Source organism: Trypanosoma rangeli (assembly GCF_003719475.1).
Source record: "Trypanosoma rangeli strain AM80 chromosome Unknown Tra_15.4_contig_00280, whole genome shotgun sequence".
Taxonomy (NCBI): Eukaryota; Euglenozoa; class Kinetoplastea; order Trypanosomatida; family Trypanosomatidae; genus Trypanosoma; species Trypanosoma rangeli.
In genome coordinates this window covers 1-25013 of record NW_021706026.1, presented here as the reverse complement: position 1 = coordinate 25013, position 25013 = coordinate 1, and the positions used below count along the sequence as shown (strand labels likewise).

At 56.2% G+C, this 25013-nt stretch overlaps 7 protein-coding genes across 7 annotated transcripts, besides 7 other annotated features; all 7 read left to right on the top strand.

Annotated features, from left to right (window-relative positions):
• Positions 1-224: 224 nt before the first annotated feature.
• On the top strand, positions 225-1100 carry TraAM80_07089 (uncharacterized protein; the record flags this gene model as incomplete). Its single annotated transcript, XM_029383900.1, has 1 exon — positions 225-1100. The coding sequence occupies one exon, from the start codon at positions 225-227 to the stop codon at positions 1098-1100; it is 876 nt and encodes a 291-aa protein (XP_029236247.1).
• An 11-nt stretch (positions 1101-1111) lies between these two features.
• Positions 1112-1196: a microsatellite.
• A 187-nt stretch (positions 1197-1383) lies between these two features.
• Positions 1384-1425: a sequence feature (A-rich).
• A 301-nt stretch (positions 1426-1726) lies between these two features.
• Positions 1727-4207, top strand: TraAM80_07088 (uncharacterized protein; the record flags this gene model as incomplete). Its single annotated transcript, XM_029383899.1, has 1 exon — positions 1727-4207. The coding sequence occupies one exon, from the start codon at positions 1727-1729 to the stop codon at positions 4205-4207; it is 2481 nt and encodes an 826-aa protein (XP_029236246.1).
• A 429-nt stretch (positions 4208-4636) lies between these two features.
• Positions 4637-5344, top strand: TraAM80_07087 (putative flagellar/basal body protein; the record flags this gene model as incomplete). The annotated part of the gene is made up of 1 exon (XM_029383898.1): positions 4637-5344. The coding sequence occupies one exon, from the start codon at positions 4637-4639 to the stop codon at positions 5342-5344; it is 708 nt and encodes a 235-aa protein (XP_029236245.1).
• Positions 5345-5464: 120 nt separating this feature from the next.
• Positions 5465-5488: a microsatellite.
• Positions 5489-5898: 410 nt separating this feature from the next.
• Positions 5899-5928: a microsatellite.
• Positions 5929-5947: 19 nt separating this feature from the next.
• On the top strand, positions 5948-8089 carry TraAM80_07086 (oligopeptidase b; the record flags this gene model as incomplete). The annotated part of the gene is made up of 1 exon (XM_029383897.1): positions 5948-8089. The coding sequence occupies one exon, from the start codon at positions 5948-5950 to the stop codon at positions 8087-8089; it is 2142 nt and encodes a 713-aa protein (XP_029236244.1).
• Positions 8090-8205: 116 nt separating this feature from the next.
• Positions 8206-8243: a microsatellite.
• Positions 8244-8735: 492 nt separating this feature from the next.
• Positions 8736-9521, top strand: TraAM80_07085 (putative thymidine kinase; the record flags this gene model as incomplete). Its single annotated transcript, XM_029383896.1, has 1 exon — positions 8736-9521. The coding sequence occupies one exon, from the start codon at positions 8736-8738 to the stop codon at positions 9519-9521; it is 786 nt and encodes a 261-aa protein (XP_029236243.1).
• Positions 9522-9624: 103 nt separating this feature from the next.
• Positions 9625-9678: a sequence feature (A-rich).
• Positions 9679-10213: 535 nt separating this feature from the next.
• On the top strand, positions 10214-21697 carry TraAM80_07084 (uncharacterized protein; the record flags this gene model as incomplete). Its single annotated transcript, XM_029383895.1, has 1 exon — positions 10214-21697. The coding sequence occupies one exon, from the start codon at positions 10214-10216 to the stop codon at positions 21695-21697; it is 11484 nt and encodes a 3827-aa protein (XP_029236242.1).
• Positions 21698-21948: 251 nt separating this feature from the next.
• Positions 21949-21986: a sequence feature (A-rich).
• Positions 21987-22336: 350 nt separating this feature from the next.
• Positions 22337-24613, top strand: TraAM80_07083 (putative acyl-CoA binding protein; the record flags this gene model as incomplete). Its single annotated transcript, XM_029383894.1, has 1 exon — positions 22337-24613. The coding sequence occupies one exon, from the start codon at positions 22337-22339 to the stop codon at positions 24611-24613; it is 2277 nt and encodes a 758-aa protein (XP_029236241.1).
• Positions 24614-25013: the final 400 nt, after the last annotated feature.

Below are 25013 nucleotides of genomic sequence, written 5' to 3'. Positions count from 1 at the left end.
GCAGGAGCGCGACGATGCCTTGGCCGAGCTGCAGCGGCAGCAGCTGGAGAAGAATGCCATGGACAAGGCGGTGTATGAAAGCCGGCTGCAGGAGCGCGACGACGCCTTGGCCGAGCTGCAGCGGCAGCTTGAGAAGAATGCCATGGACAAGGCGGGGTATGAAGCCGGCTGCAGGAGCGCGATGATGCCTTGGCGAGCTGCAGCGGCAGCTTGAGAGGAATGCCATGGACAAGGCGGGGCCGGAATGCCAGACAAGGGAAGCTGTTGATTTTGTGGTTGCGAGTGTAGGTAATCGACCTTGTTTTGAAGTGAAGGATTTTTCTGTAGGCGGTGAAGTGGTGTTATGTGTGCCTGATTTGTCACTTGCGGAGGGTTGCAGTACGGTTTGTGTTGAAGCTGAGGGGGAGTCGGTGATTGATTTGTATTCAGAAGGGTGTGATGATTTTCGGAGGCATATGATTGAGCAGGTGGGTGGTGATTTGTTGGGTGTTGAGGCAGAGCTTCACGAGTTTTCCGAATCGTTGGTAAAGCTGGGCGAGCTTATAAGGGATGGGAGGATTCCGCATCGTCAGCAGGAGCTTGTTGAAATGTATGTTGGCTGCGTTGAAAATGGAGATGATGCACGGGATTTGGTGATGGAGTTGCAGATGCTCGTGCAGGAGCATAAGCGTCTCGTGGGGGTGATGCGTGAGAATCTCATGGAACTGGGTGCTAGGGAGAAGCTGCTTCTGCTGAGACTTGATGGCGTCGGCGAGGACCTTGCCTGTGCCGGGAAGGGGTGCTTGGCTGTCGATGGGAAGAATGAGGAGGAGCAGCAGCGCCGTGTTCTAGAAGAAATGCAGTTGAAGCATCAGAATTTGTCAGACGCGTTGTTGTTTGCAGGAAATGAGATGAGGATGTTGCAGGCGTTGCAGCAGCGTCGCGATGAGTGTCTGTTGCGTACGCTACAAGAACACGCCCCTTTGTTCATGACAACACCTTTGAGGAATGCCGGTTTCATGTCCAATGAGTTGGAAACTGGTATCTTCTTCATGGCAGGCGGTGTGTTTCTGAGTGTTGTCTTTGGGACACTCATGTACAAGCGGTACAGTCTGATCTAACGTGCTTAAGATTGTTTTTTGTTGTTGTTGTGTGTGTGTTTACGTTTTTTTTGTTTTTGTTTTTTTTTGGCTGTTTGTTCTGTTGTTGTTTTTGTTTCTCCTGTCGCTCCTGTGCGTGTGCCTTCTCTTTTCCAGCGTCGTCCACCTCCCGCCCCGCAGACACCACACACGCACGTGTGCCAGAGGCGTCTGCACGGGGACGGCCATCTCGTACGAGGCCGGCCAAATGATGCTGCGTGTGCTACCCTGACGGTTTCATGCACAAAGCCCTGTACGGTTGCTGTTTTTTTTATTTTTGTTTTTTTTTGTTTTGTTTTATTGTTTTCGCATATATGCGCGGGTCAATCGTTTTTTTTTCTTTTTTTTGTGCTGGCGCGCGGCCACACGAGGCGAAATACCGTGCGTGTCTGCTCTCTGGCTGGGTGCGTCGCAAGTCATCTGTCAGGCGTCGTGGTCCACCTCCGTGCGCGTCTTGTGCCTTGCTCCTCCCCTATGCCTTTTGGCCTCACCGTCGGAGCAGCAAAGCGACATTGCAGTGGCATCCCCGCAGGAGGGCGGTGCAGTGAGTGACGAAGACGTAGAGATTGAGAAGCGACTAGAGAGAGTGAAAACGTAAAAAAAAAAGTATGGGAAGGACATGGAGGAAAACCTCATCGCGGGCAGGGAAAAATGAGAGGCTTAAGACAGGTGGCGGAAAGAGGGAGGCGGCGCTGGAGCCAGCACAGTCATGTCCTCCTGGCAGCAGTGGCGGAGAGGAAAAGATGCAAGGAACGAAGGCGAGGGACTCGCAAAAGCCCTCACTGGCGTCGCGCACACTCCGTGACGCCGAGGTTGATAGCGTGGGCGCCAGAGGACCCCGGCCAGCGTCGCCTCAAACTCATGCCGCATATGAGGTCTTCGATAAACTTATCCCGTGGTCGGCTCACAGTACGGGCGTGAACACGCCGGCGCAATCCATCGACTCTTTGGTGGGGCATTTATTCCAGCACACCGTCGAGGAGGGGGCGGCGTATGACGACACGCTGAAGCGGTCCCTAGCAAGTGAGGAGTTGATGATGCGCAACATTCTCGAGAATGAGGCCTCAACGAAGCTTGCCACAATGTTCGCGGCATTCTACAGGGAGTCGCCCTCAAGCAGCGTGTGTGAGTCACGAAATTCCCACAGTGCAAGCAGCCGATTTGCAAGAAGCGTGGGAACGAGTGCCGGTGCGCAGGAGTTGCGCACAACGGAAGCACCCGTGGAGAGGGCGAACTCTGCGTTGCAGGTCGTTCTACCATGTGGTTCACAAAGAGAGCAGTGGACGAAGACGCCTTCAGCCAGTACAGCCGCTTTGTCCGCGTCGGACCCACTCAACGCCGCGCATGTAAACTCGCGCTTGGGAGGCTCACACGGAAAAGTTGAAGAGGAGTGTGATAAGGTGCAGCGCAGGATCACCACTACCACTCATGTATTACCTTCATACGGAACGCTGCAGGGTTTGCAGGCAGGAACTGCTGGTTCTTTGAGTCCTTTTGACCCGCAGGCTGGTTTGGGTCTCTCGTCACTCTGCACGGGTGTGATCGGCGGGGAGGGTGGCTCTACGGCATGGTTTCTTTACGAAAACGAAATACCTGTTTTTCGACCCGTCTGTGCTACTGCGACTGACCTTGCTGTGGATGTGGAATGTGAGACAGAGGCGTTGTTGAAAACCGGTGTGAATCCTCAGGTGTGCTTTAGAGCAATAATGCGACAGGTGCTCTTCTATATACTTGCAATGGGCCTCTTTTTCCCACCCATGGCCCACAGTGGCCTATTTGCTGGTGTGGATATCTTTAACACTGTCGAAAGCTCTGTCCCGAGGCGAAACGTTATGAAGTTTACTTTTTTATTTGCTGATGCAGCTGCATTTTGTGTCACCACGTCGCTCACTGCGTTTTTCTGCAATGGTAGCCGTTTTTTGCGGCACGGCTTGCTCCTTGCCGCGACGGCCGCAACAGTTGGCGGTGGATTCTGCCTGCTGCATGGATATTTGTCTGGCAGCCTTGTCGTGCTGCTGTTATCTCAGTTACTACACGCAGTTGGACTTGCCGCAACTCCAGTAGCGGTGCTATGTATCAACTGTGCCGAGTTGGGTGCTCCCCTTGGCACCGTCTCACTCATATTTTTTACAGTGCACTTCTGGTTGGTGAGCGGGGCGGCGGGGAGGCTCATCTTTTTCGCCGTCGCACGTCTTAGCAGCGGCGGGGTCGCGGGGGCACTGCGTGTCTTTCTTTACCTAACCTACACAGGGCCCGTGTTTGCCCTTGCGTTTTTTATGCTCCTCCCACCTGCCGAGTGTCACGGGGCGCGGCGCACTCTTGACGTCGTAACTGACGCACGCAAACTCCTCTTTATCCTGCGGCACATCGAAGTACGTTTTGTGTTTTGCTGCATCTCAGGCGGCTGTCTTCTGGCCTTGGTGCTGCTTCTCACTGAGGCTGAGTCCCTCTTCTCTTCAGTGCTCTTTGGGGATGCCACCTCTTCGGTGTTTGCGGATCTCTATTCGCTCACCGTGCTTGTCATGCTGCCGCTATTTCTGTTGCCTGTTCTTGGGTTTTTTGTACGCTTTTGCGGGTTTGGTCTCTTGACGACGGTGGTGGCGGCGTGGCTTGTGGGGCTAATATCCATAACGACGCCCTCAGCAGCGGTTGCCACCCCGGAGCCCACCTCGATGCAGTCAATGATTGCCGTGACTTCCGTTCTGTGTGGAGCGTCTCTCGCTGTAGCGCTGGCGGGGCCCATGCGGTCTCTGGCCTCCGTCGAGGCGGCGTCGCTGTCGGTGGTGGTGCCGGCCCTGTTGTTTGCGACGCTTCTCTCCCTGTGTGTAGCGCTTGCAGCAGGCGTTACTGCGGTGTTTTTTGCTACCTGCCTGCAAACGAACCACACGGGCGGTTCCACCGACGCCGGTGGCATGTTGGCACGGCAGGCGCGGTGTGTAGATTACGTGGCGCTTGCAATGTGTCTTTCGGCGTTATGTTTGCAGATAACGACGGCGGTGAAAACGTTTCGTGTGCGGCAGTTCAGTGCTGCGGCGCACGAGGCGGCGGCGGAGGGGGGTTTGGTGGCTGATGGTGGTTGTGGTGTATGACACCCAGTCGGGTCTCTTTCCCTCTCGCTCCCTCACCCTTTGCATGTGTGCGTCAGTGTGTCTTTTTACATGTTGGGTTCACTTCTCGTCTCTCTCTATTTCTGCCCCAACGTTTTCTTTAAGTTTTTTTTCTTGTCCACTCCTTGCATCAATGTGAAATCCATTTCCTTCTTTGCGCATTCATTATCTCCCGCTCGTTTCGTTACTGCTGATGCTGCTACTGTGTGTCTGTTTTATGATTCTTTCGATTTATTGGAGCCTGTCGGTGTGTCAGGGTGGACGCTCGCCGGGTTACGCGGGGTGTGCACGGGCTTGATGTTTTCTCCTGCTGCCACTGCCCTTTATTGCCGCCTCATTTTTTCTTTTATTTTCATTGCCGCCTCCCACCATCGTCGTATCTGTGCGGGAGCAGAACACTGTGACACAGCCATGAGCCTCACGGCGCAGGGCGAACGCGATCTCTTCGACCGCAACGTGTTGGACTTCAGCTCGTATGAGGAGTACCTCGATCAGCAGGTGACCGCAGAGGACCTCTTCTACCTCGGCAACCAAGACGCCGCGCGGCAGATCGTCGAGCTTGGCTACAAGGGCAAAGACTTCCTCAGCCGTGAGGAGTTCGAGGCGGCCCGCCTGCTCGCACTCGAGGGGCCGTCGCGGCGCGAGGAGACGGTGGACGTTATTTGCAGCGCGGGGAAGAAGCTGGACGATGCCCCGCTGCTCAGCGCCCTGGCGAAGCGCGAGGAGCTCGTGCGGAATGGAAAGTTGTCCACCATTATTTTTCTCCGCGACGTGGTGCGGGGGCAGGAGGTGTCGGCGTACATCGACTACGGCCACCGGCTGAAGACGGAGGACTTCACGGAGTACTTTACGAAGCGCAAGCGGCTCACACCGAAGCGGACGGACCTGAGCTACTACAACTGGAAAACGCACACGCTCTTCTACAACAACAGCTTCACCTTCCAGGTGCTGGCCGCCAACGAGATGGGGTTGCTTATGAAGCACAAGCGGGATAGAAAGACCATCAACGTCGACCCACGGGCCCCGACGCCGGGCGACAACAGCAACCGCAGTGTAATTCAAACTCCAGAGTACGTGCAGGTGACCATCTACGACCACGTCACACGACGCAAGAACTAAGCAGACACGGTGGACACGCACCACACCTCCTTTGCGTGGGTAGAAGCAGTCAAGATGATGAGGAGGGACACACATCCGCAAGGTGTGTGTGTATGTGTGAATGAAAGGAAGAAGGAAAGTCAAACAAACAAACAAAACAAAAAAGAGTGGGTCTGGCGAGACAAAGCCCATGTTTGCATGTATAATGCACTTACTGTTGCTGTGGTTGTTGTGGTGGCACTTTTGGGGGTGTTGTCGCCTTGCATGTCTGTACGAGTGTGTGCCTGTGTGTTTTATGTGACATGCCTTGGAACTGTCCGCTTTTGCTTCGCTGAGGCGAATGTACAGAGTCATCGGTACTGCAGCCAATGACACCTTGGCCTTCTTTTTCTGCCCGTGTGGGCGTCTTTCCCGTGTCTTTTAGTCACGGTGCTTCGCCGTCTGCACTGTCCAAATGTACTCCTTCCTCCTCCCCGCACATCATGTTTTGCCTAACGACCCTGCGGATACCTCTTCCATCGTGCGGGTTGGTCACCAGAAAAAGAAGAAGCAACCAATAAAACATACACAGAAGGATATATATATATATATATATATATATATATCACTGTAGCCGCGTTGTTGATGGAGCGCGGCCCTATCGCGGCGTTTAAGGACCACGAGGTGGTATTTGGCCACGTTGATGGCGAGGACCGTGGGAAGAACGCGATGTATCCGCCGCTGCGCCGCAATGACCCGCTTTTTTGGCTGCGGGATGATGCTCGCAAGGACTCAGCGGTTATTGCCCACCTGAAGCTGGAGCAGGCTTATTTTGAGGAGCGCACGGCGGACATTAAGGACCTTTCCGAGACGCTTTACAAGGAGCACATTGCGCACATACAGGAGACAGACATGTCCGCGCCGTATCTGCATGATAACTACATGTACTACACGCGAGAGGTGGCGGGGTTGTCGTACAAAATTCATTGCCGTGTTCCTCTTGGAAAGACTCCTGGAAAGAGCGAGGAGGAACAGGTGATCCTGGACGAGAACAAACTGGCCGAGGGGAAGACGTTTTGCGTAGTGCACACAGTGAAGCCGGCACCGCCGGACCACACCCTTGTTGCCTACTCGGTGGACTACAGCGGAAATGAGGTGTACGACGTCCGCTTTGTGCAGGACGCGGCGGCGGATGTGGTGGAGGGGACCAATGGCAGAATTGTGTGGGGCCCGGGTGCGTCTTGCTTCTTCTACACGACGAAGGACGCGGCGCAGCGGGATCACAAAATTTGGCGACACGTCATGGGAAATCCGCAGTCGGAGGACGTCTGCTTATACACGGAGGATGACCCGCTCTTTAGCGCCTTTATGGGGAAGTCGGGGGACGGGCACACGCTGGTTATCGGCTCGGTGTCCTCGGAAACAACGGAGGTGCACCTGTTGGACCTGCGCAAGGGAAACAGTCATACAACACTGGAACTGGTTCGCACGCGTGAAAAGGGCGTGCGCTATGACGTGGAGCTCCATGGCACGGATACGCTGGTTATTTTGACAAACAAGGACGACTGCATGAACGGCAAGGTGGTGCTGGCAACACGGAGCGCGCCGGCGGAGTGGGCTCACGTCCTTGTGCCACACAGCGAGGAGACGTTCATCGAGACTGTGGCTGTCTTTGCGAAGTTTGCCGTCTTTGCCGGCCGACGTGCGGGGCTAACGCGTGTCTGGACGATGCCGGCGGGTCGTGACGGGTCCTTCGTCGGTGCCGTGTTGCAGGAGGTGCCGTTTGACGACCCCGTTTTCGCCGTCCACCCTGCCTTTTCCCAGATGAAGATGTACGACACAGCGACGCTGCGCCTTGTCTACTCTTCCATGACAACCCCCACGACATGGATCGACCTGGACGTCGCCACTGGAAGCCGCACGACGGTGAAGGTGCGTGAGGTGGGCGGTGGGTTTAATGCAAAAAATTACGTCTGCCGGCGCCTCTTCGCGACGGCGCCGGACCGGACGAAGATTCCTCTGTCGGTTGTGCACGACGCCAGCCTCGACCTGAGCAAGCCGCACCCAACTATGCTGTACGGCTACGGCTCGTATGGGCTTTGCATGGAGCCGGAGTTCAGCATCAAGTACCTGCCCTACGTGGATCGTGGTATGATTTACGTCGTCGCCCACATCCGCGGTGGGGGGGAGATGGGCCGGGCGTGGTACGAGGTGGGGGCCAAGTATCTCACAAAGCGAAACACTTTTTCAGACTTCATCGCCAGCGCGGAGTACCTGATTGAGACTGGTCTAACGACCCCCTCGCAGCTGGCGTGTGAAGGGCGTAGTGCAGGTGGGTTGTTGATTGGGGCCGTGTTAAACATGCGACCCGACCTCTTTCAGGTCGCGCTGGCAGGCGTTCCATTTGTGGACGTCATGACAACGATGTGCGACCCGAGCATTCCACTCACCACGGGCGAGTGGGAGGAGTGGGGGAACCCGAACGAGTACAAGTTCTTTGACTACATGAACAGCTACAGCCCTGTGGACAACGTGCGCGCGCAGGACTACCCGCACCTCATGATTCAGGCTGGACTGCATGACCCTCGTGTGGCCTACTGGGAGCCAGTGAAGTGGGCCTCCAAGCTGCGTGCGCTCAAAACGGACACCAACGAGCTGCTGCTCAAGATGGACCTTGACAGCGGGCACTTCTCGGCAAGCGACCGCTACAAGTTCTGGCGTGAGATGGCCATCCAACAGGCCTTTGTGCTCAAACACCTTAATGCCCGGACGCTGCTCCGGCGGTGAGAGGGGCGCGCACGGAGGGGGTGGTGATGCCGCAAAGGACAACGATGATGAACTTACACTGAGGGCGGTTGTGGAGTGGCAGAGGCAACATTCAGTAGGGCGGTTGCTACACTAAAAGGAGGAGAAGAGGGAGTATGAGGAGGGGGAAGAAGAGATATAACGCGCTCGGAAGGAACGAGGAGAGGCTGTGTGTAATGACACCCATTCATGCGGGTGTCTAGAGGGGAAATGAACGCAAAGGAAGAAGAATAAGAAGAAACGGAAGGAAGGGGGCGGATGATCAGCGAGTAAGGAGGTGCAGTGTTGTGAAAAAAGAAAAAAAAAGAACAGGACAAACGCGCCACATGCGTGCGTACTGAAACTGCCGGTGGTGCCTCCTTCTGGGTAACCGCGAGGAGGTGGAGAAAAGGGACAAAAAAAAAAGGAACAGCGAAAGTGTGTGTCAGTCGAAGGCCTTTTAATGACGGCCATCTTGCTGGTGGTTTCTCCTTTATTTCGTATCCTGCGCTTCCACGTCTCCTTCACCCCTTCCGCAGATTAAAGTCAGGGGCGGCGCTCCACCCCCAGACACCACAGCCAGAGGGAATTTACACCCAGCAGGAGGGTCTGCTACCTGCCACTTCCTCCCGTGTGTAGATATCACTTTATGGCGGGTACCGGCGAAGATGGGTGCTTCCGCCAGGGCACGCCTGTGGGACGGCTGGAGCTGATTATCGGGCCGATGTTTGCAGGCAAGACGTCAGCACTCATTCACCGCGTGTCGCGATTGCGAGCTGCGAAGCACCGCTGTCTTGTTGTCACACACCGAAGCGACACACGCTACCGCAACGCGGCGAAAGGAAAACAGCAGGACAACGCGGAGGTCTCGCCATCCTTTGACTGGGAGCTGACGACGCATTCGCACCACACGCTTTTCACGGCAGATGTTGCCGTTTCTGCACTGTGGGAACTGAAGCGTTGGGAAGTGTCAGCGAACACAGAAGCTAATTGCCGCCACGTCGGTTGTGGCCCTGGCGGCAACAACACCACTGCTGAAGAGAGAAGTCGAGAGGACGGCGGTGATGCGTTGGACTGGCGCGAATATGACGTGATTGCCATTGACGAGGGGCAGTTTTTTGCAGATCTTTACATTTTTTGCACTGCGGCCGTGGCCATGGGGAAGTGGGTCTTTGTTGCCTCGCTCGACGGCGATTGTCACCAGCAGCTCTTTGGTGATGTTTGCCGCCTGATACCACACTGTGAGGTGGTGGAGAAGCTCTCCGCGATATGCATGAGGTGTCGCACCCGGGATGCTTTTTTTACACATCGCCGCGTGGAGGTGGGGGAAGTCGTGGTGGTGGGCGGTGCAGAGCTGTACGAGCCGGTGTGTCGGCATTGTCTGGCGGATGTGTCCCCACGGCGGCCAGCTGCGGCAAAGCCTGAGAGCAATTAGGGAGAAGGAAAAGCGTCGGTGAATGGCTGTCAGGAGGTGCGTGAGAGGAGGGCACGGCCAGCTGTGGCTAAACACACGGGTGGGTCTCCCCGGATTTGGATTATTTGCTTTTTTTTTTTTTAAATTGGTTGTTTGATTTTTTGTTTTTGTTTTTGTTGAGGCGGTCACATCAAACGGGAGTGCGGAGGCAGCTCTTGCATGCTTTACTTACCTCCCCCTTTCACTCTCTTCGTCCCTCGCCATAACCCTCGGCTACCACCAATAACGCGGATGGCTCTCATCCGGTGAGTGTTGTTGCAGGGCCCTGGAGTCTGCCTCGTCGTGAGTTTTCAACGAGAGTCCATTTATCACAGTCATATTGCATTTGAGCTCATCTGCTTATGGGTGTGAGTGTGCATGGGGGATCTTTGGGCTCACACTGGGCCCCAAACCGTCCCTCTCCTTTCCATTGCTTTAATTGGCTCTCTTTTCTTGTGAGAGGGCACGAGGGAAGTGGCGTGGTCTCATCCAGAGGCACGTGTCTTGATGCTTGCTGTGTAACTTTTTTACTGACTTCCACGTAGTTGTTGCCATTTGCTTTTGCTGGGCATCGGAAAGCAAAAATAAACGCCAGGCAGCCAAAAAAAAAAAAAGAGGAAAGGGGCAAGGGGGGTAAACTAAGGGGCCTGCGGTTTTAGCGAGACGAGGGGGGAATGTCGGTGTTAGACGAATGCAGGCGAAACTTCAAGCTAGAGCTGCGACACTTTGTTGGCCTTCAATACACTGCCGCAGACCCTGTCGACATTCAACGGCAGCGCGGGCGACTGCGACAGCTGCTCACAGATGTGCGATCTGGCGCTATCGCGATGAGTTCTGCGGGGGTCCTCCCCTCCGTTACCACCGCCGCCTCCCTGCCAGTTTCAGTTGTTGAGCATAAACGACAGCCAGGGAAAGAGGTGGAAAAGCGTGCGGCCGCGAGGTCAGAGTCGGTTTCCTCCACGCTGATCAAACCCATGATGCCATCAAACGCTACAATGGCCGCCACGGGCGGCTCTGAGCGTCGGGGGGTGCCACCGGCGCAATCGTCCCGTCGTGAGCCCACAGTAGATCTTGATGTTGTTGCGGTGTTCGCTGAGGAGTGCCTCGCGGCGGCGCAGTACCTGCTGTCAAGGGGGGCATACAAGGACGTGATAGACATATGCCTGGATCCGCTGGAGAAGGACGTGCGAGAGGTATTGCGTGGGGCTGCTGCGAAGGTTGAGGCAGCGCGGGTTGCAGCACGGGCAAAGTCTGCTGGAGAGCCTGGCGCTGAGAAGAGTGAGGTGCGATTGCAGGAGACGGAGGATGTGCCGGCGCATTGTTTTTGGGTGACTAAGGCCCCAGCGCAGCCCAAGGAACTCCTCTACGCCTGGCGTCTTTTGGCGCAGTACGACATGTTGCGGTACACCTGCCAATTCTACCAGGCATTCTCCCTTGAGACGCCGTTGAGCGATTGCTCAGGGACAATTATGCTGGCGGCAAGCCATATTGAGGCAATGACATCGCGTCTGCTTGGCATTGCAGCGGTGGACCCCGATGACAGCTACCACATCCTCTTCAATGGCTGCGTCACGGTGTATGAGATGTGTCTTTATATGATGCGGCGGGCGGGCGGGTGTGTGAACGAAGCCGTGCCGCACGTGCTTCATCACATTGCACTTTGCCTGGAAATATGTGAGTCCGCAGCGCTAAAGTTGGCGACAGTGCGGTACTTGCCGTGGCGTCTTCGCCTCTACGACTACCTCGCTGCCTGCTATGAGCAGCAGGCGATGTACAGTGAGGCGCTCACTGTGGTTCAGAGGGCGGCACAGAAGGTCCAGGAATTGGTTGATCTTGAGTTCCTCGATCCGGTGCCACCGCCACAGGCCAGTCAGGACGTGATGCTGCGCGCCATGGACCACGTCTTTCTTAACCTGATGCGGTATACGTGGTACGTCAACAGCACGACGAAGGCCGGCGCCAGCAACGCCGCAAACGCAACGTCAGGAGGCGTGACGGAGAGTATATCAACGCTCAAGCAGCCTCATTCGATGTCTGCGGCGGCGCTAGGCGCCTCGACACCGCTGTGGTCGATGATGGAGGTCGTGCCCTCCAGTGGTCTTGAGTTGCTGGATCGAGCCTGGCAGCTGCTACTCAAAGTGGCGCTGCCGAAGCGACCTGCGTCAACCACCGCTCTCACCACCTCACCATCAGTGACGGGGAAGGGGGGGAAATTCAAGGAACAGAAGGCAAAACAGAAGCAGCCGGCGCCAAAGGAGGAGGTTGTGAGCAAGGACCTTGTGGCGGGGCGGGTGTGGGAGTCGCTGCTGCGCTTTCTGCTGTCGCTGGCAACCGCCTCCCTGCCGCCTTCAGGGAGGGAGAGCCAAGAGACGAGTTCCCGCAGCAAGTTCCCCTGCACCATCTCAGCGTCATCCATGGCGTCACTTAAACAGCTTCGTCGATGGGCACTTGAGGCACTGGAGTTTGTCGTAAGCCGCGCAACTTCCACTTATGTGCGGACGAATCCAGAGGTGCTACAGCAGGGGTCACCCGAGGAATTTGCGGCTGTGGAGGCGTGGTCCCAGTGGCAGGAACAGAAAAAGCAGCAGCAGGCAGCTGCTGCCAACGAGGCGGCAAACGAAAAGAAAAATGGTGCATCAAAGCGGCGGCCTAACCGAGCTCCAACTGTAGTTCAATCAAGCATCCCCGCTGAAGAGGATGAGTCATTCCTTGCCAGTATCACACTAGAACGTTTACTGTGCAACCCTTCTACGCCGACCTTGACGAAGCCAAGTGTGCCAGGCGGTGGTGATGCTGAAAAGGCTTTGTTCACGAAACAGCTTCACATGGAACCCGTGAATGAGGAGGCCTTGTTGTTCACGCTGCTACTGTACCGCGCGCTGTACAATGGAGCGAATGCGCAACTGTACGGCTGTTTATGCACTTGCAGTGCTGCGTTCCTGCTGCAGCACTACAGGGAGCTGGAGGAGGAAGAAGAAGAAGATGCAAGGCAGGGGATGCACACAACAATACACACCAGCCTCAAAAAAGTGGCACCACCGTCGAAGAAGATGCTGCAGGTGCGGCTTCTTGACACGGTAGGTGTCTCCTTGCGCCTTCTACGACGAATGCGGCGAGTGAGTTTGGGGGCAACAACGTGTATTGGCGATCTTGCCGCCATGGCGCAGGAGTTAGAGCGACTTACCGAGTTGTACGCAGGCCCCGGCGGCACCAGTGTGAATGCCATTTTGCAGCAAAACAGGAAAGACACCCTCGTCGCTTCGGCGCTGCTGTCATCCTTCTCAACTACGCCAATGCTTGGCACCTCAACCGTGCTCTCTGTCAGCTTTGTTGCTGTCTATCAAGGAATTATGGAGGAGTGTGCTGGTCTTCTTCAAGAACGTGCACGCGCCTTTGCGCCATCCGCTCTGCTTTCCGCCTCTGCGGTAACGCCTTTTCCAACCAATATCGTTGGGACAAACAAAACCGTGTCACATGGTGGTGGAGTGACGGAGGAGGGGGAAGAAGAAGAATTGGAGGCGATGGATATGTATCATAGGATTGTTTGCGCCTACTTGGGGGCCAAGGTGAAGAGTGGACTGTCCGACGGAGTCAGCATTGGTTATCTCGTTCTGGCGTATGTGCAGGAAGTGGAGGTGGAATTTTCGAATAGTCCCAAGAGTGCCAGTGGTGGTGGCGAGGCCAATGGCGGGGATGTTGGTTCAAAGGCTGCGGCGTCGTCTAAAGCATCCCTCAGCAAGGACACTGGGGATCGTAGCAAGCGATTTCGTGTCTTGGATGGACGTATGCATGCGCTGCGCAAGCAGTGCAATCGAGCACGCATGGCACTTGTTTCTCTTCGTATGGCTCTTGGCTGCATCGCACAGTCCTCGGCACCGCTGTCCGCGGAGAAACGGAGCCTGAAGGGGAGTGGCAGCCAATTGGCTGCATCAACGCGAGGGACCTCCGCGCAGGACACAATTGGGGCGCAGGAAGGGGAAGAGGACGTGGTACGAATCCGTCGGGAGCAGGAGATACGCGACATGAGGACCGAGTTGACCCGCTGGCTGGTCCAGCTGCGTTGGACCTTGGCCATCCTTCGCCAACACTATGCCGTGCTGGAGAAGCACAAGTCGGAGGCCAGGTTGGTGATTGAGCGGCAGGCAAATACGAAGGTGTACGGAGCCACCACGATGAAGGAGGCCAACGTTCTTGAGTCTCTCCTCCAGGCGGAGTTGGAGATGCCGCGAGTGTGCGAAGATGAAAAAGGAAAGTTACTGGCCTGGGCCAGAGACGAAGGGGATGAGCTTCTTCACGCTCTCATTCTCATGTGTCTTGCGCCGCATGAGCCTCAGACGAAAACGCAACGTGAAATGTTAGAAGGGGCATTTCATCTGTTGCAGCGTCATGCGACCCGTCGTGGACAGTTTCAGTTAACCGGGTCAGGTACAAAGCCACAGAGCGAGAGTGCCTACTCCGCCTTTATGGTCTTGTGCTACGCCATATCGACGTGTGGGAAATTGGGCTTTAATAACATGACGGAGCGTGCAAAAGATGCTCTGTACGCGGCCTTTTCGAAAAGTGACAAGGACGACGACGAGGCCTCAGACGGACAAAACGCAGCGGTGGAGGCCTCAACCACAACGGCGGCGTGTGAGTTGACGGACGACCCCATCTCGATGTTTTTGATGCACATCAACGAGGAGCTGCTTGCCGTGTCGTCCACACTGCAGCTTCAGACACTTGTCTCCGCACTCTTGTGGATGTCGACGGTGGAGGCGCGTCGTATTCCGTACCATAATTTTGACACGACGGGCCTTATCCCGTTTAATGGAAAAAGTTTCATGATGGAGGCGCCTTTTCAGCTGAGGTATGGGCTTACAAAGTTACAGCTATGGCATATGCGTAGCGCCTACCGAATTCAGTTCGCCGTGAATCTTGCATCCCGGGTAGGGAATAGTGGTCAGATGCTACAGTGTGCCTTTGAGCTGTTTAATACACTGCTTCCCTCGCTCACGGATGAAAACTACTACCCGTTTTTGTTGCCCCCACTCGCCACACTCTGCGAGGCGTTGATGCGGCAGCCGGCCTCCACCTGGGGTGATGCACATGTTCAGCTATTGGCGGCCCGGACACTCGATGCACTTCTTAAAACCGTGCAGAAGATGTCTGCGGCAGGTCCCGATGTGGAGTCTGCGGTTCGCGACGCTGCAGAGGTCTCGAATAGTGCCACGGGTGGTTTAACAATGATGCCGGTATCCATTCAAGGGTGGTATGACCTGTTCCTTCGCCTCTTTGCACGCGCGTGGGAAAACGTCTACAGTCATCCTAACCCGAGGCAAGTGCGCTATCAGGAAAGCCTGCGCCGGGGTGCGAGGATCGTGCAGCGCGTGTTATGCCTTGATCAAGATGGTGTAGATGAGAATACAACACCCTTTCCGCATCCATCCCTCAGTATGTCTCGGATGTCGATATCGAAGGCCAAAAGCCTGAGTGTTTCAGCAGCAGCGGTTGCAGCGGGCAATACAGCGGTGCCACGGTTTCCAGGCGGGGCCTACGCTGTAACCGACACCATTCTCGACGATTGCGTCCCCATTGAGTTTCTGGAGTTGCTGGGAGCCATTCTCTTTACCGTGCCAGGCGGGACTGCGTTTCTCACTCAGTCAGCTGGCGCAAGAGCAGGGAAGTCCCCTGAGCGTTTGCGATCGATGCCGGCAGCTGAGGCGCTTATGGGTGTTCCTTCGTGGTTGCTGGCTGTGGCGAAGGCGCTTACAGGCAAGACACCGTCGGCAGCCTTTGACCGCCTGCAGCAGGCAGTGGATGACCCACTTTATGCGAAGACCGCTGTGTACATTGTGGAGCACCTGCTTCAGCAGGGCGACATTGCGGCAGCACGTCGTGTGGCGACGGAGGCGCTACAAACCATTGCGAAGTTGCACCAGCGTGTTCAAGACCACCAGCAGGCCGTGGTGGAGCACATGACGACCTGGTTGGAGAACGAGGGGTACATGCTGGTGACCCCGTCGCGGCTCAACAAGAAGCCCACACCGGAGGTTCCATCGGCTAAGGGGAGACGCCAGAGGCGCAGGTCAGTTCCCAGGGGCATTGCCACAGAAGCGGTACCGCCGGTGGGGCAACCAAACACTCCTTTCGCCGGTACCACCGGAAGACAGTGGACAACCTCGGAGCAGCAGATGCTACGACAATTGACACGGGGTGTCGCGTATGTGCGGCGTCGGCAGGCGTTGCGTTGGCTGCGAGGTCGCATTATGCAGTTCAACGCACCGTATCAGGCCCAGCTGCATTTTTACCTCTCAGTGATCGCCCAGTCCTCGTTGGAGCAGCGGCGACAACAACAAGCGCAGGAAGGCAATTATGCGGCAGCTCCCGTCACAAGCCAGCGACAAGGGCACAACAGGCTTAAGGCGCATGGGGAGGAGACTGCCGCTGCGGCTGCTCTAACGCGAGCCGAGGAACTGAAGGCCGAAGTGAAAAAGGAAGAGGAATGTTTTATTCAACACGCAGCACGCTCAGCGTTAATTTTCACCCGATGCGGCTTTTGTTCGCGTGCATTTGCAGTTATCTCACAGACCATTGACGGCTTGCGCATGTTCGTGTGTGAGGAACCGCCTGATATGACGTTGGCCGACGAAGAGTTGCTGCCTCCCTGCCACGGGCCCCACAATGTTACGCCGAGGCGGCGCCCGAGTGTCACTAGCCTCTCATTCGATTCTATTTCTTTGTCCAACGTAAATTCTAACACAATGCAGATGGTGGCTGCCAACGAAAAGTTGATGGAATGGGGACCGCGTGTTCTGCCACTCGCACGTGCGCTGCAGCGGGTGCTATTTTTGCTTTGGTATGGCTTTGTGGACTACCGCCGCGACAAGGATTTTCTACACCCAGCCGCTGTGAAGGTTGGGCGAGACGTGCAGCTTGAGGAGCAGTTGCATTTTCAGGGTCGGGTACCGTCGCTGCACTCGTACGCCTCCGCAGCTGGGCAGTATGAGGAGGCGCGTCTGGCCCACCTTGCCGCTCTGAACTCCGCACGCCTGATCCGGTCGTTTGAGTGGCGCACGCGTGAGGTGCAGGCTGCAGAGCAAAAGGGACGCGAGGAGGTGAACCTGCAGTGGCTGGCGGAGCTGCATGAGTTGCTCGTGGGTCAAGTCTCAGCAGGAATGGCGTCGATGGGGCCGCATGCCGCGGGGCTAGAAAAGACAATTGCGAAGCTAGTGGAGCAAGCAGAATCAAGGGTGCAGAAGCAGTCGTGGGCGATGATGCCAACAAAGGCGAAGAAGTCATCGAGGAAGGCTGAGCTGTTGCAGGGAGATGTGCCTGAGCCGATACGAACAGGCAACGCCGATGCCTCTGCACTAATTGCACTGCGACTTGGCTCGACAATTCCGGCGGAGAAAATTGTAGATAACCTCATGTTTCTGCTGCGGTACATGCAGGTGTGCCTTCAGCTTGTCTCGCTGGAGCTCTGCTTGGAGGTGCACACGTTGACCGACGGCTTCTTCGCCTATGCCTTGCTGCCGTTTGCGCTCACCCTGCAACGCACCATTGGTGCCGCGCGGGACGAGAAACTGCTGCAAGAGGACGCTCACCTGCGGCAAAATGAGCCGATGCACAAGCTGCTTGTGCGCAACGCCCGGCGGTCGTGGGACATATACACGACGACAGAGAGATATCGGCGTGTGTTGCAGCGCCTGGCGCGAACACTGTTGCCATCGAGGCGAAATCTCAAGGAACCCTTGGCAGTTGGCGCCTCCTTTGCTGACACTGACACCGCGTCGAGGGCGAGTCTGGAGACGCCGACCACCGCGAAAGAGGCGGTGGTTGGCGGAGGTGGACAGCATCTGGCGTTGCGTGACGTCCTCTCCCGCTATGAGGCGTCCACGACGTACCTGCAGCAACGACGTCTCTTTGGCCTACTTTCTGAGCAGCTGCACGAGGTAGGACGCATCCACCTGCTGCACCGTCAGCGTGCGGAGGCGGAGCGGTGCTGGATCGAGGCTGTGGACGCGGCGTTGGAGGTTCCAGACAGTCTCAAGCGTCCGCCTGAGACGTGGGCCAAACTCCCTGTCGCCACGATTGGGCTTCCCCGTTTATTACTTGCCATCATGTCAATCAGCTCGCTCGCCATGTACATATACCGTGAGCAGCAAGGGAAGGCCGTGGATGCCTATTTGCTGGCCGCACGCATTCTTGAGCGCTTTTTTGAGCAGGGCACCACAAGTAATTTTCCTCGTCGCCTGCGAGAGTTTGGGGGTTTTACGCTAGAGGATCTCATTGTTCTACCGCAGCTGGGTAATTCCATGCCTGCGCTAATGCCGCAGGTGGTGCATCACATGCTCTTCCTTGCGTGGGAGCTGCTGCGGTTCAAGTTTCCCTTCTACGCCGCCATGGTTGCCTCACTGACAGAGTATTTTGCGCGGACACACATGCGCCACGTCGCTTCCACCGTGGAGGCACGACTCGTGCAGGCGATGGCGGCTGCCAAGTTTGGAAGCTACAAGGCCTCTATGAAAATATTGCGAGGTGTGTGCCAAGGGGTTCGAATTCCACGTGGGGCACTGGATAGCACCGGGCTGCGGGTGCGGGCGCTGGTGGAGTGTGTTGAGGCCGTCAAACCCACGAAGAGCAAACGCGGGGATGGAGGAGCGGCTTCCTCTAACCGACAGGCAGACCAGCAGCATACAGATCAACGGCAACAGGAGCAGCAGCAGCCGCAGCAACAACAACAACAATATGAATCATTGGAGGGCCTTTACAACGACGCCAAGCTTCCATTGCAGGCCAGCAATGTGGCGTGCATACAGACCTTCTTGACGCAGTGTCTCGGGGCGGGAAGCGCGACAGCCCCAAATGTGTGGACATCACAAACGTCTTCGTCAACCAGCCCCAGTATCCTAAGTGGTGGTGGCGGTGGCAGCGTGCTGCACGAGGCCGTGGTGTCATGCTACGGTGTATGCCTCTCGCAGCGTGTGGAGCTCACGATTGCCGACGTGCTGGTGACGCTTGGCGCGAAGGAGGTTGCGTACGTGTGGAGTGCCTTCACGACGCAGTATCAGCCTGTTTCGAGCGACCGACGCGGGGGTCGTCCAAGGAGCTCGCAACGGGTGTATCTACACGGATTTGCTAACTCTGCGTGCCTTGAAGCCTTGAACGCCGCGGAGCAGATACTGCAATCGCTCTTAGCCAGGCTACAGGAGAAGGGGGCTAGCACAGCCACAAAGGATGCGTCTTTTAAGCGGAGCACGGGGCAAGATAATATGGCCGCCTTCGTGCCAGAGAACACGCAGTCAAAACGCGGTCAACAGGTGGAGGGGAACTATTTGCGCTACAACTCATTGTTGCTGCTTGCCAGAATTTATACCGCGCGCGGGGATTCTTCCAAGGCGTTGGCGATGCTGCGGTGGCTCGTGTCAAATTTCAATGAGAATTTGGGGGGTCATTCCCCCACTGTCGCAGCCACAGGCGCACCCTCATACCTATGGACCGTGGCAACGCACATCTTTTGGTGCGACGTCTACGAGCTCATGCTGCTGAACCATGTGCGGCTTCGCGAATACATGGCGGCGCAGCAGGTGATACGTGAGGCGATTACCCTGTGTGAGCACTGCGGTGATACCTGCAGTGGGCGTGTGTTTTCACTCTACGACGCTGCCATTAAGGCGAGCACAGGCGCCGCCGCAGACGCCAGAGAGACACTTTGCGTCTTGCAGAAGATGTCCCACACCGTAGGATCCGACAACCGCATTGACATGTTACACGCCTGGGCGGTTGTGGCAGCGGAATCCTTGCGACGCGTGTTGCATGAGGGAGGGCAGGGGCAAGGGGAGACATCCGCCGCCCCCTGCGCGTCTGCGTCATTGGTCGAATCTTTGGAGACGCTGGAAACAGCCGTGCGGGCACTGCGAGAGTACTGCGAAATGTACGGCTTGCTCCCCGGCAGTGTGCCTCTACTAGAAACTAGGCGGCTGCCCGCACTCACAGAGGCTTCTCTGCGGCGGCGGCGGCGCCCCTTCGTGGCGTGGAATGTGGAAGCAGTCTTCCTACATCGTGCGTTAAACCTGCTGGCAGAGGCATACATGCGTGTAGGCAAGTTGGAGCATGCAGAGGGAGTACTGCAGCATGCCATTGCCACCCTCGCCCCGCAATATGACATCACAGCCCACCCCACACCACTAATCGAGAGCCGCTTCATGCTGGCACGCGTTCTGTGCCTTCTTAGGCCATCGCTGCTAACCGAGCAGCAGCCGTCTGCGAAGCATGTGAGTGACACCGTCTACTCTGAAGAGCTCAATGAAGCAGAGGTGTTAAACATGTTAGATCCGCCACGACAGCGGCCAGTACGACTCTTGATGGATGTTGCGGAGCAAGTAGTGGTGAGTGGCACCCACGACTATAACATTTTGCGTCTGGCGCTGTTGAACTTAGCGGTGCTTCTGACACGCGCAGACCGGGCGTTTCACCTCATGGCCGCCACCTGCGTAATTTTGGCAAAGTTTGTAGGGGACATGAACTTTCACGTATTCAGCGGCACCAGCGTCTTCTCCCTTTACGGTGAGGATAACCTTCAGCTTGGGACGGATTTGATGTTCCCCGAGAGTGTCACCGCCGTCATTGAATCCATGCAGCGTAGTTTGGGCAACGTCGCCGAAAAGGATGTCAGCAGCGGCGGGGTTGTTTCGGGAACCGCATCTCCAAACTTGTCGTCGGAGCAGCGACGATCTCCCTCCCGCTTCCGTGAGGAGAAGGATGAGTCTGCGCAAAAGAACACCATCGCACTTCCAGTGTTAATCGCTGCCTTTGCCTCCCTGCATCTGGAGAGAGCGATGCAGTGCGTGTTTCCACCGCCGGAGTCACTTGACCTCGAAACGGCTCTGCGACTTGTGCGCAAGTACCTGCAGGTAAAGACATCCCCACTTGGCGGTTATTACCTTTGGTACGACGATGTCACACGTGAAGCATACATTAGACAGCAGCAGCAGCAGCAGCAGCATGGACAAGGACAAGGACGTCCTGGTGAGGGTGCTCGTGCACAGCGTGGTTCTTTTGCAGGCGCCGATGTGGGCGGGGCAGGCATCTCGCTGCTCCCACCTATTGTTGTGGATGAGCTACCGCCACTGCTTGCCACCGCTACTATCATGCAGCTTGGGATACCGAAAGTGAACGTGGTGCTCTGTCAATCCTTTATGCGTGATGTCAACGGGAACTTCGCCGGTAAGCTTAATGCGCTGCCGATTCGGAGTGGGGCAAGCCAAGCGCGTGGTGCATCATCCTCCATATCCATCTGTGCAGAAAATACAGCAGTAGACAACTCCCAGCTGAAGCTCACATTTGTCCTTTTTGTGTCACCCGTCTACGACCCGAGCGCAACACACTCCCCTCCCATCAGCGACAAGGTCCAGCACCTCCCGAACAAAAAGGCGCTGCGCCCAGGGGCGAAGCCCGCAACAGGTGCGAATGACGCAAAAAATCTCAGTGTCTCAACGCCCATTGTCCACCCGTGGAATGGCACACGATGCGTGACGTTTGAGCTACCAATGGAGGAGCTGCAGACACTGTTCGCACAGGCCGTGCAAACATTGCAGTTGATGCAGAATCCCTCCGCAGCGGTCGTAGTGGCTGGGGCAGAGGGTGGAGAGGAAGTGGAGGTGCCTGTAGAGGCTGCCTTGTCGCAGAAGCTGAACGAGGCCATGGTGCTCTTGACAGCCAAGACGGTACTGCCCACCGGCGGCAGAAAGGTCCCACGCACCGGAGCAGCCTTGGAGTTTCAGCTCCACAGTCCGCTGGGCGCGACTTCGAGCGGCGCGTCTACCGCGAGGCAGGGCGGGATTGCTGGTCGGCTGGAGAGCGGTGCGATGGCCGCCCATGACGCCGCCGTGGCGGACGTCGCGGGTGAGGTACCGGTCGTGGATGAGGCGAAGTCGAAGCTCGTCACCGGCTTCATCGAGTCGCTCGTTCGATCCGTCATCCCGCGCGCTGTCACGGACGATGAACTGATGGAACGCTGCGTCGACTCGCTTCTTCCCCGCTGCGCCGTCTCTGTGGAGGTGGTGCGCTTTCTGCAGACGATGATGGCTGGTGACGGCGGGAGCCTCTCACTCTTCCACCCGGGTCTTCACGAATGGTTTGCCCGCGTGGCAAAGTTTGTGGCAGAGCACGCCTAAAGTCACGGTGGCCGGCCACGCCTGTCCGCCGGCAACCAGAAGGAAATCAGCGAAGCAGACGACGGTCTGAGAGGCGCAGAAGACAGGAATGCCACGCGTTGCGGACACCCACGGTGAGAGAGGGAGATGGTTGGAGCAAGAGCGAGGATGCGTTTGTGTCTTTGCTGCAGTGATGTAAATCAACTATGAAATCCATCAGTAGACGGAGAGGACAATAGATGGGTTTAAGCAACAGGAAAGAAAGAGAGGGATTGTTTTTTTTTTTTTTTTTTTTTAGTTTCTTCTTCTTGGTTGTGTCTTCCCAGTAGAGATCATCTCCCTCCCTCTGTCTTTTCTTTTGTTGTGTGTGAGGTTCGTGTGGGACGGCTTTGCACACGTGCAGTCTAATACAAATTGGAATCAATAGTAACAACTAACAGACACATACATATATACACGCTTACAGCATTGCCATTAAACGCCCAAGCAGAGAGTGAGAGGGCCGTACTAAACGCGCCTAGTTAAATTTGGCCAGATCGTGCTGGCGAGTGTGTGAAGGAGATTTCTGCGTGGAGCCACACCTGGACGGAGAACTGCAGCAATAGACTACGCCTTCCTTCACGATTGCAGTGCAGGTTGGGAGTGGGCCTCGCGAAATAGATGGCCATGTGGATTCACGGTCGGTGCATGGGGGAGCCCGTAACGTTCCTTCTACAGACTCCTGACGGGCAGCCGACGGACGCGTCCGCGTTTTTGGATGCCGTTTGTCACATGCTTCAAACAGAGACCTCAGTGCACGCTGCGGCGCGGCACGTGTATCGCCCCCTGTCCGTATATGTGAGTCTTCTGGGCGATCCCGACGCAGAGCCCGCGAGCACGGAGGACGACATGGAGGCCTTGCTGGACGAATGGCCGCTGCTTTACCTGGCGCTTGTCATGGAGCATGAGGAGGCTGCCGCGGCGGTATTGGAGTTTCATCAGCAGCACGCCGTCACTGTACTGGAGCATATCCTGAGTGAAAACAACCGCCTAGCCTTATTGAGGGCCGCTGCAGAAGAGAGTACCTCCTTCAAATGTGTTGGAGAAACGCACAATAACATTATGGAGTGCCAAGTAGTAAACGAGTTAGGTGGGACTATTGTTCTCTTCACTGCCCAGGAAACCGGTGACGCACAGCTGCGAAGCAGCGGCGACACTCAACACACCAAACAACTAACTTTATCGGTGGATGCAAACGAGCCTGTATTGAGCGTCATCTGGGTTACAGCGGCTCTGAAGCCATTCTTGCAGTGCCTCTTGTATGAACGGAACCATTTGATGTGGAGAAACACAGATGCCAAGACGGAGGAGGGGAAAGACTCGGCATTTGGGTTTGCCACATGCATTGTTAAAGCACATTGTGATGCTTTGGTTGAGTTTTATACTCGATTTCCTGGCATCGTAGTGGAGTACGATGTCCTGTACGAGGTCTGTAATGGCAACCTTGTCCTTCTCTTGGATCTGCTAGGGGCCTACTCTGGCCTCTTGCTGCCCGTCGTGCGTGGAACCCGCATCTACGACGTAGGAAACAATTTGCATGGGAGTCCGGCACACTCAACAGGCAGGGAGGCCTCTCATGGCGGCAGTGTGCCCCGCAGTTGTTGCTCACAGCCAGCGGCAACACCGCCATTCTTGTTGTCGTTTAGGCCGCAAGAACACCAGCGACTGGCTTTTCTCGTAATGTGGACAAATTACCGAGAGAAGGCGTCTATGGAGCGCAAACTACCAGGATCCGCGCGCAACAACCACGAGGCCAGCGTTCTAAGTAACTTTCGCGTCACGCTGTTAAACCTTAAGAAAAGTGGGTACGTGGTGCCCTCAAACTCCCTGTGGAGTGGGCTTATTTTTGTCCTCTCCCGCCTTGTCTCACGCGAGTGTTGCCTTGAACGATTTCTAGACATCATTGAGGAGGATAACTTTGCCGCCTGCTCCGGTAAAATGCCCGTCACTTTTATTGCAGCTCTCGTGGCCGGTGCCGTGGTGGCCGCATTCTTCCCCAGCGGAAAGTACATGCAATTGATGTGCCAAAAAGTGGAGGTGCTGCTGGTGGATGTCCCTGGTGGGGCCTCGCCCCTGCGACCGTACATTCTTTCTCAGCCGGCGAATCACACGGAGCGGTTTGAGGGGCTGTGGCTGGCAGAAACTCCCTTCTCACCGGCCAGGAAGTTCCAGTCTAGGGCGGAAATGTTGTACGCGGCCCTGGTGGATATGGTGCTGTGCAGCGCTGAAAAGATGTGGGCGACAGACGATGCCTTTCCTAGCAGCAGCGAATCTGCCAAGGCGCAACGTTCCCTGCGAAAATGGATAAGCATGTGCCGAAACTTCTTTCAAGACCTGCGAGATAGGCCAGCGGCTTGGCAGAGTGGACACACCTTATCGCGTGCGTCTGCTGAAGGCGAGGTGCCAGCGGAGGCGGGCACGGCATCCGCCGACGATATGATTGAGGAAGATGAAAGTTCCGTCCTGCAGCGCGTGTGTCAACAAATGCGTCTGCAGCTCCAGCAAGGCGCCACACCGTTGCCAGCCATTTACGCGGCCCTGTACACAGAGGGGACGGCTGAGGCAAAGACAGCGACTGACGATGGTGCGGCTTCGGACGATGCGGGGAAAACGGCTGCCCAGCGCGGCGTCCGGGACGACTTTGAAGCCGCTCAGGCCCTCTTCGCCGCCATGGCGCAGCAGGTCAACGATGACATTAAACTGACGTTCTACGGTCTCTACAAGCAGGCAACCACCGGCGATGTTAACGTTTCCAAGCCGTGGGTAATGGACTTCGTCGGCCGCGCTAAGTGGGATGCGTGGAATCGGCTTCGCGGAATGAGCCCGGACGAGGCAATGCGCCGGTACACCGCAGAGTTGCACACGCTGCTAGTCTCCGGCACAAGCGGCAGCGCCTAAAGTGTCCTCACTTCTCTTCTGCCCCCTCCCCCTCCCCGTAGTGGCATGTGGCATTGCTCCACAGCCACCAACGAAACAGTAGGAGAAACCAAAAACGTTAAAGATGCAAAAAGAACAGAGTGGGAGGAGGGCTGCAAAAAAAAAAAGCTTTAAAACGCAGCAAGTCACGAAGAGACTAACAAGCGTTCAGCAAAATACAGACATCGACGCCCACGACAGTAAGATGTGAGCTTTCATATCAAATACGCGGATACGCACACTCACACACAAATACGTGCCAACTATGGAAATGCCCTCACCCCCCAAGCGTCTGACAAGTAAAACAACTTCCTAAACCCACACCGAAAAAATGAAAGAAAGATAATTTTTTGAGTGAGGCGAAGAGAGTGAAAAAAAAAAA